The sequence below is a fragment of the Silene latifolia genome, chromosome 4, assembly GCF_048544455.1.
Source record: "Silene latifolia isolate original U9 population chromosome 4, ASM4854445v1, whole genome shotgun sequence".
Taxonomy (NCBI): domain Eukaryota; kingdom Viridiplantae; phylum Streptophyta; class Magnoliopsida; order Caryophyllales; family Caryophyllaceae; genus Silene; species Silene latifolia.
In genome coordinates this window covers 28,362,153-28,372,130 of record NC_133529.1, presented here as the reverse complement: position 1 = coordinate 28,372,130, position 9,978 = coordinate 28,362,153, and the positions used below count along the sequence as shown (strand labels likewise).

The window sequence follows — 9,978 nt, the reverse complement described above, 5'->3', positions numbered from 1 at the left end:
TATATAAAATAAAGTGTACCGATTTTACAATCACTTGAAGAAAATAATATTTTGTGCAACAAATACAAAAAAGATGACAATATTTTCTTAACAAATTACATAAAAAAATCTAACTCTCATTGATCAACTTCGGTTCCATCTTCATCCTCCTCTACCTCCTTTCGTTTGAGACCAAATGTAATCCACATTTTCCTAACCTACAAAAAAATATTGTTCATATCAACTAAGAAACATTACTAATAGCTGGTTTAGAAAATTCACGAAGAGCATAATCAAAGGGTCAAAGCCCAAACAACAGATTAAGCATTAACTAGGAGACTTTGCTCCCTCCTACACATTATAGTTCAACAATAAATTCATAAAGTATGAAGAATAGAACCCACAATTTAGCAAATTCATCATTTACCCTTGTGCAAAAAAGAGCATATTAGGCATGGCGAATTGGCCTAACCTAAGTCAGTACTTGATAGCTAGTTTAGAGACAATTTCCGTTCCACCAGGAACCTGATTTCTTAAATGACATGATGCGGCCATAGTTGTGCACTTGTGCTTAACTTGATAAATCCTATAGAACCTCATCACAAACACCCCATTCAGTTCAGTGGTAGCTCACATATGACATAGGAGGTTTAAACCCTGGCCCCGTTTTCTTTCAAGGTCCGTCACTGTTTCATGAATCCTTCGTTTGAAAATGGGCAAAGCGCACCGAGTCGCTAAGGGGCAGAGGCGATGAGGCACAAAGCATAAGGCGATGGTGACTCTTGTCTAAAAGGCGCAACTAAAACGCACGGAGGCGTTTTGGTTTGTGCCTCATCCAAGGTGCGCTTTTTTAAACTAAGCATGAGTCCAACTACAAATTCCAGTTCCCAAAGACTGATCACTGAGACAAAGACTGATCACTGAGACAGATCTATAAATTCATTTGGAAGCCGGCAAAATTGCACACAAGAACAACAAACCAATGGCAGAGTCCTTAACTATATGCAACTCATAAGCCATATAAAGTAGAGATATACCTGCCCTGGATAACTCGCCTATTTCAATGAATCTTTGAAAGCAACAGCCAATGAATGACATTGATGCTATTAGTTCTCATGGTAAGCTCTTAGAAAAGTTCCTGCACATAATAGATAAGATAATCGTATATTATTAAAAAAAATTCGTTTGCTTAATAGATAGATGGTAGCTACAACTTCAGTCAACTTGGGGCATATTAATTGGAAATAAAGATCATTTAGTCATTATTATTATTCACAAAAATCACTATGACAGAAGAGCAAATATGTAAAAATACTAGACCATCTGACAATCAGTCATTAGCATATTGTGGATAAGTAGGTTCTATTATTGTGGACAAGTAGGTTGTGTTAATTTCACAAGATCAGGTAGACATGGAAAATTGGCATGAGCCGAGTAGTAAATGAAGTTGTAAATGGTACCTGGTTCAGAACGTTAGAAACAATTTAGGCCCGAAGAGAACAAGCCGATTCTTAATTGATATGTTGTGGCCATAGTTAGGCTGAACTTGGTGAATCCCATGATAACCCGATCTCATACACACCTAACCTGCAATAAAACAATCCACATGGACCAAAATTACTCGAAATGTATTACGCCTTTTTCATTATGGCCATAAAACTACCCAAAAAGCGAAACAATAATGGTAGTGACAATTATTATTGATGCAGAATAATGCCCCAATCATCTAAAAATAATTCCTTGTCGAGATCGAATGTTAAAAAATAAAAAAAATAGCAAATACCACCGCAACAAGTCTCGGATTAAACTCTAATACAACAAGTATGTGCAGAGAAAATGAAATTCAGTCATATAGCTAGCTAGAAATCAATAGACCAAAGTTAAAGAGAACATAAAAACTAAAATTTAGTCTTAAGGATATCTTATAAGATAGTATGGAGGACTGTAAAGTCTTTTTTTTACTAGGAAATTGTACTGCCTTTGCATTAAAGATTACGAAAACAGTAGCAAAAGCACTTTAGAAATATCGGCCCTCTACTTGCAATCGTTAATTAAACAATAGCCAGCCTACATTATAATTCAAATAGGCTCGCAACTAAAATTGAAGGAGTTTGCATTTACAATTGTACAAACTTAATGGGCATATTTACCACTTATGTGTATCCGAATCATATAATTCGACATTGGACATCATCGATACAAAACAATGAAACTGCAAGTAGTTTCTATTGAGAAAATTGTTAGGCTGCAAATAGATACACAATACCTTTAATTTGGTCATGTCAAACAAGCCGGCGTTGTAATATCACTAGAGGTCACAGCTCTTTGGAAGCCAACCCAATAATCCGACACGTTCTTTCTTTCCCAACTAAACAAAGTAACCCAAATTCAGTTGCAATCCTAATTGTTACCTAGTTCATCCATCTTATAATAATGGAAAACTACGGATTCATAAAAGGCTTACTCTGAAATACAAGATTCATGCCCAAACAAATACATTACCAAACTCTTCAAATTAATGAGGAAACAAAAAATCAAAAACTAGGATAAAAATGAAAATGAAATTTATTATCAAATACTAAACTAGGGTAAGATTAATTGAGAATTTAAGTAACATCATCAAAAAATTAATTCGAAAAACATACAATTGGAGGAGTAAACCCTAATTTTGTTATAAATAAAATTGAGATTTAGGGGAAAAACTCTTACAACTGAACGAAATGAGGCTGAAAGCCTGAGGTATGACAACGAGTGGATGAATGGCGGTGAGGAGAGTGGTTGACGACGACCCTGCGTGGTATGTGGCGGTGGTTGGCAAGTGAAAGCGGGAAGAAGTGCGAGACCGGCTGAACTTTTGAAGAAGTATATGACGAGAAAATTGGGTTTTGGGATATAACAGTTATATAAATAATACAAATATCCTTTTTGTAATTTTTTTTTAACTTTTTTTTTCAAGAGATCGTTTATTTATTTAGAATGGTTTCTTTGGTTTTTTTTTTGTGGACCCCTATCATACATAAGACACCATTCACCTATCAAGATAGGTGTTTTTCACCAAAGAGACCATGTTGAACAATTATTGGTTACTTTTCAATGGTTTCTTTTCCATAAATTCTAGTAGTGTAGACAAAAGTAGCCAAAGTTGCATTTCACTCATGTGGCATTAAGATCATACACCTCAAGGAGAGTCAAAATTTCAACCCAAATATACTCCACAAAAGAACCACAATGACGAACTACTCAACCAAGGTGAGTTGTTTATGGGATGTAGTTAATTTGTTGGCAATAGAAATGATAAGGTTAGGCTCAAAATGGGTTAACAAAAGGAAACAATTGACTCAAGGGTAGAACAAAAGCTTATATGGCTATTGTGAGGTTACTTTATTTGAACAAAATTGTCTCAATATGCTCACCGACACTTCTACGGTAAGGAATGAGCACCATACTTATGCGTTTTGACATGACATACCACGTAAGGAGGACTACTCACATGACCTAAATGGGTCCGGTTTGATGGACCGGCCATATGGAGGCTCTATCCTCACATTTTAGTAGCTATGTCGGTCTAAGGTCAAGTCTCGGGCCTAAAACGGTCTCACAAGGTGGTCGCAACTTGGTTGTTAAGTTAGACTTCCGGGTTTTTGCAAGCAAAAACCCTAACATGTGACGTCAAAAGGCACGAGCTATCAAGAGGGAAATGACACGGGCAAAACAATTATCATCATTAACGACATATACCCTCCACATTTAGACCATCTATGCAACTATTTACATACGAGATGCAACGTGTATGAAATGCAACTAAACATATGAACAAACTACGTGAATGCAAGAGTGAACACATATATACATGTCTAATCTAAATGCATACAAGTTATAGTCCTAACAACACATCAACAACACACGCATATCCAAAACGGTTCCCAAAAGGAACACCCACATCACAAATCCCGTCCTCCTCCATGCTTATATATACAAAAAGAAAAGGAAGGATAAAGGAGAAATGATTGGAAGAATTTTACCAAGCGTCTTCTCCGATGATTCATGTGTTGCCTATCAAAATGGTTAGAACAAATGCAATATATATAATATAAACAATGCAATTTTTTTTGAAATTTTTCAATTTTTTCAATTTTTAGGCATTTTGTATTTTTCTTAAATTAACAAACAAATATATACAATTATAAACAATATGCACAAAGTGGATATTTCCCTCCCCACACTTGAAATTTACATTGTCCTCAATGGAGCAAAGTATAGGGAGAGAATGAGAAATTAAAGAACATATTTTTGTGTTTTTCAAATATTTTCAAAATTAAGAACATGTTTTTGTATTTTAGAAATATTCATTTTTTTTTTGGATTTTTTTTGAAAGAAAGGTGCAATAAAATAAATAACATGTTTTTGGTGTTTTTAAATTTTTCAAATTTTTATGGTTTTTATATAATGAAATTAAAATGCAAGTAAAGTATAAGTAAGGGAAGGGAATAAATACAATTTAGTGGTTATTGAGGGACTCCACCAAACCTCTCATGCAAAATTTTGTTGTTTGAAACTCCAAGTAGCATGATCCATTTCACTCAAGGCACGGAGGAGTTGGTCAAAGGTTCTAGCGAAAGCCTCAAATTGACACAAGTAGTGCCATGCCATTGTAATCCTCACCCGACCTCTTCTCCAACACTTCTTGTCATTCTTCCTTTTACTCTTCTTTGCACCATTTTTTGGGCCCTTTTGATGCCTTTGACCCTTCTTCTTGAAGAAGTAGCTAGGATGTGAAGGGATCGGTATCCCAAAAACCTCATAAAATGAGGAAGCCTCCTCATGGCCATCAAGACAAGGAGAGTGGTGGAGAATAGGAGGTGGAAGAGTCAACTTCTCATCTTTGAGGTTCAAATTGCTACCGTGCATATCACATTCAATTTGACTCTCCATGTGAATCGAACCATTTCCAAAGAGAAGAGTCTCAATTTCTTCCAAACTATTGTCAAAACTACCAAGGTCGTAGTTCTTGTCATGGATTCTCAACTCTCCAAGAATGGCAATTTCGAATTCATCAACCTCCATTTCCCAACTTTTTTCTTTTTCCTCACACTTGTCATTGACAAGCACTTCTTCTTCAATGACTTTGAAAGGAGGTGGTAGAAGGGAGTCTTCCTCATTATCATAAACATCCCAAATAGGGGAACCAAGCTCTTCATAACTTCCCTCCCCACACTTATCATTTTGCAAGGAGGCTTCATAAGTGTCCCATATGGGAGGGCCAAGTTTATCTTCCTCACAACTCTTAGTATACTCCATTCTACCTCCGTTAAGCGCCACTTCTAAGGCATCAACTTGAGCTTCCCAAGAATCATTTGAAGAGTCATCTAACCAAGACCCAACATCAAGTAGTGATTTTGGGGAGTTCAAATACAATTCAATTTCCTTCATAATTTGAGGTTCAAACTCACTTTCCCTCAAACCATCTTCATTCAAATCTCCTTTCATATCAACTTCCAATACATCCACTCTACAACAAGAGTCGCTCATAGAAAGAAACTTCATTGACTTGTTGATTTCAAACTCAATCTTCTCATGCAATAAACTAACACACTTGAAGGAGAGAGTTAGCAAGACAAACGGCACACCAAGGTGTGCAAAGCAACTAAGACTTAGTCTAAACTAGAACAAAACAACTAATATCATGCCAATGCTCCCCGGCAACGGCGCCATTTTTGATAGCGGGGTTTGTCGCACTCCCCCGATCAAACAAATAACTCAACTAATGTAGTAGGGTAGTCGAGGTCGAACCACAAGGAGCAAGGGTGATTACTAATTGTCTAAATTCTTATGTTTAGCTAAGTCGGAGAAAATAAGGATGAATGATTATATAAAGGTCTAAACTAAATAACAAGAAATAAATTAAACTAATTAAACTATAGAATGAGAAAGCAAGCTATCAAATACGATTTACTCAAGTTAATTAAAGCCTAGGGAGCGACTAAACCACCGACATTCGTAATAAATCATGAGTTCCTTCAACTAGTTGTCAAGGGGGAAGTGTATTGGGTGGAGACGCCTCTAATTCGCCCACCAACTCCCTCCCGGGCTCATGGTGGGACACTAGTGATACCGAATCAACTCCCTTCCGGGCTCATGACTCGATTTCCCCCGACTCAAGACTCAAGGCTCACCAAAGTGGGCCCACTCCGCTCACCTCTCATCAAGATCAAGGGCTTAAGCCCGCGATAAACTCCCGGTCATCCCTACCCTTCTCCCGAAGGTGAACTTCAAACCGAAAAACAAAGGCACCCCACTTGGGTTCTCCCTCCCGGGCTCAACCCAAGTCGGCACACGACCAAAAGGGTTAATATAATCAATCTCAACCTAACCAACTCCCGTTGGTGGACAAGGGCCAAAACCGACAATTACTCCCAAATAGACACAACAATCCAATTCCTTTGTTTAAACCCAACAACCCCTCCTCAACAACCAATTTAATGAACTCAATTAGATAAATTACTCATGTTAGGGTCTAATCGCACCCTAGTAAGGATACTACTCACTAATCATGGTTTTTAAGGCAAGACAATGAATAAAGATGGCGAAAATCAAGAATGGTGATGACTGATGACTGATGACTGATGACTGATGACGATTTGAATGGTGTCGGGTTTCAGCTATGGTGGTGTTGCGGATTGGTGATGGTGAATGTCGAGGTGATGATGCATATGAAGTGGTGTTTGTGGAAAGTGTATGAAAATGGTGGTGAATGGTTGCATTTTTTTGTTGTTATTGATTGAAATGGATGAAGGGATTATATGTGGTTGGGAAATGACGGTAATGGTGATGAGTAGAAATGGTAGTGATGATGTAGAAGTAAGGTGATGACGGTGGATGCATATGGTGATTCACATGGTCAAGCTTGAGTTTGACTTTGTCTAATTTTGCTCCATTGCATCACATATTACTTGATTCCGTCCATCTTGACCCGCTTTGCTTGTTGAATCGTCTTACTCCTCGTTCCTTCTTATTTATCCCATCTCACCTACGCATTAAATTAATATATTAATAAAATAATAGTAATAATACTAATATTATAATAACAATACGACTAAATATTAAATGTAACCAATACGACTAATTATTATAAATTAGTAATTAAATGAGCTTTTTAGACATTTAAGCACACAAAATCGAGTTGGAATAAGGTATAAATGCGGGGTAAAATACAACTAAAATGCTACTTATCAAGGGGTACGGTTAATCAAATAGGCCGCAGTCAAAATACATTCACCCCAAAAAGAGATGGGTAAATAAGCTTGAAACTTCAAAGCTCTAGCAGCATTCAAGATATGACGATGTTTCCGTTCGACCCGCCCATTCTGTTGAGGAGTACCGACACAAGAAGTACGGAATAAAATCCCATGTTTGCGAAAAAAGTCAGCCATTCGGAAAAATTCGGTCCCATTGTCGGATTGTACACACTTTACTACGGCCGAGAATTGAGTTTTAACCATAGCAAAGAAATTTAAGAACATATCGGTTACTTCAGTTTTACTAATGAGCAAATAAACCCAAACAGTGCGAGAGTAATCATCCACAATAGTTAAAAAATACTTTGCACCACATGAAGAGGGAGAGCGATAGGGACCTCATAAATCACAATGTATTAACTCAAAAATCGCAGAAGCTTTATTAGTATTCGAATCAAAACTGCTACGACTATGTTTTGCTTCATGGCAAATATCACAAATACTGTCTGGAATAGAATGCAAATCACTAACACAAGGTAATAATTTAACTACTTTATTGGATGGGTGGTCAAGTCTTCGATGCCACAAATCAAAAGAATCAATGCTAACCCGATGTATTGTTGGTTTAACCACCGCACGCAGCAGATACAATCCGTCCCGTAGCTCACCGACTCCAATCCTCGTCCTCAAAAAACGGTCCTGAATATGACAAGAGGTGTTAGTAAAACTGATAACATAATCTGTCGCAGCTACCAGTTGAGATACAGACAAAAGATTACAAGCAAGACTAGGCACAAATAACACATCGCGTAAAACAAGGAATTCAGTTAAGCAAACTGTGCCGGCCAAATTGGCCGATACACTCTGTCCATTGGGAAGAGTAACCGGAAAAGGTGGAATAGGATGTGAGTCAGCTAACCACGATTCGTCACCGGTTACGTAATGGGAGGCACCTGTGTCAATAATCCAAGTAGGAGACATACCACTTAGACGGTCTTAAGACGAAGATGGAACCGAACCCGAACCACCAACAAAATTAATACGCCCCGAGTTCCCTGAATTACGCGAGGCAAATTTCTCCCTTCGAGCTTTCACCTCAATCAACTGTCCGTGACGACGCCCCACCACCGAAATTTTTGGGACTTAATATAGCAATTGGGCACGCATGACCCGGAGCAAGACAAAAAGAGCACATTATCTTCATTTTTTTCCGACGCTCAAAGATCACGTAGGGCGCGCCAATCCGTGGTACCGCAGAGTGACAAAAAAAAAGGGGTGTCGGCCGTGCGCTTTAATCGCGAAGGCCATAACGCGCCTCTTCAACAAAGGATGATGGGACCAACGAGGAGGCGTTCTTCTTGAATGACCGCGTGATATACACGGCTAAGAGTTGGCAACGGATCAATAGCCAACTGATGGTTTTGAATAGGACCGTAAAGGGACTTGTCGAGACCCATAAGAAATCGATGAAGCCGCTCCGAATCTTGTCTAGCAAGAGCGGCTTTAGTAACGCCACAATCACAGCCAACCGTGTTACATTTAAATGGCGGTTCCTACGCAGCGATAGCATCCCAAAGGGTTTTCAAGTGTCCATAATAAGTAGTAACGAACATACCTTTCGTCTGTCGGCACTCGTGTAATTGAGTTTTTAAATTATGAATCTTGGCTCCATCAACAACGGCGTATTGATCAGCCAAGTCGGACCATAAAACCTGGGCATCTTCAGGATCGGACACGCTGTCCCGGATCGAAGGATCAATCGAGTTTAGGATCCATTGAACCACGGTACAGTGCACAACCTCCCATTGCCCAAGTAAAAATTCGTCAGTAGGTTTTGTAATCGACCCATCGCAAAAACCGAACTTGCGTCTTGATTTCAAAGATCGACGCATTGAACGACTCCATTCATCATAATTGTCGCTTTGGAGTTTTACGTGAGTGATGGATTGGCCAGGACCTTCTTGACTGGCGAGAGAATAGGGTGAAAGAGGGTCGATTTTTTGTGGTGGAGGGTTATCATCGTCACCGGCCATGGCAGCGGATGAAGAGATAATCTTCATGGTGGCGGAGATGGGGTAAATTTAGGGTTGAGAGAAAGGAACGTAACCTAAGTCTGATACCATGTTAAACAATATAATTGTGTAATTCATGTGTGATGATATTCTCATTAATCAATAGCGTATTTATACATAATATGGGCCGAGAATACAAAGCTAATCCACCGGCCCTAATACATGGTGAATGGTGATGATGATTTGCTAACACCCAGGTTTGATAACTATTACTTGTAACTTGATTACTCGTGTAATCAAATTTAAAACTAATGAGTTTTCAAATTAAATATTATGGCTTTCATTTCAATTCAACTATGAATATTTGATTTTAAAATTAAAATTCAATACTTCACAATTTTAACTTCAATTCTCACTCATGTTTTTATGTTAACAACTTTGACTTTTAAGTTAATAACAATGGGTTTCAAATTACTTTAAGGGGTCGTTTGGTTCACTACTTAGGAATGGAATTGATTGGAATGAGAAACCATGGGAGTATGGGGTTCCAATTCCATACCTTCCAAAACATGTTTGGTTCATTAGAAAAATAAACATGAAGGAATGGAGTTTGAATCCATGGGGAGGAGGTGGGTATGGGATTCCAAGGAGTTGGGGTGGAATGAGAATCCATCAAGATTCTAACTCCATTCCAAAATACCCCAACCAAACACTAGAATGGGTAGAATCCATTCCATTCCATTCCAAACCTC

The 9,978-nt window shown here is 38.2% G+C and overlaps 1 protein-coding gene and 1 long non-coding RNA gene across 2 annotated transcripts; both read right to left on the bottom strand.

The window, feature by feature from the left end:
* Nucleotides 1–2,883, bottom strand: LOC141652169 (uncharacterized). The gene is made up of 4 exons (XR_012547002.1): nucleotides 2,689–2,883; nucleotides 1,440–1,566; nucleotides 1,017–1,117; nucleotides 1–197 (listed from the first exon to the last, which is right to left on the bottom strand). It is a non-coding gene; the product is annotated as an uncharacterized LOC141652169 (long non-coding RNA).
* A 5,650-nt stretch (nucleotides 2,884–8,533) lies between these two features.
* LOC141651294 (uncharacterized) lies at nucleotides 8,534–9,274 on the bottom strand. Its single transcript, XM_074459013.1, has 2 exons — nucleotides 8,830–9,274; nucleotides 8,534–8,715 (listed from the first exon to the last, which is right to left on the bottom strand). Exons 1-2 carry the CDS (start codon nucleotides 9,272–9,274, stop codon nucleotides 8,534–8,536), a joined length of 627 nt encoding a protein of 208 aa, XP_074315114.1.
* Nucleotides 9,275–9,978: the final 704 nt, after the last annotated feature.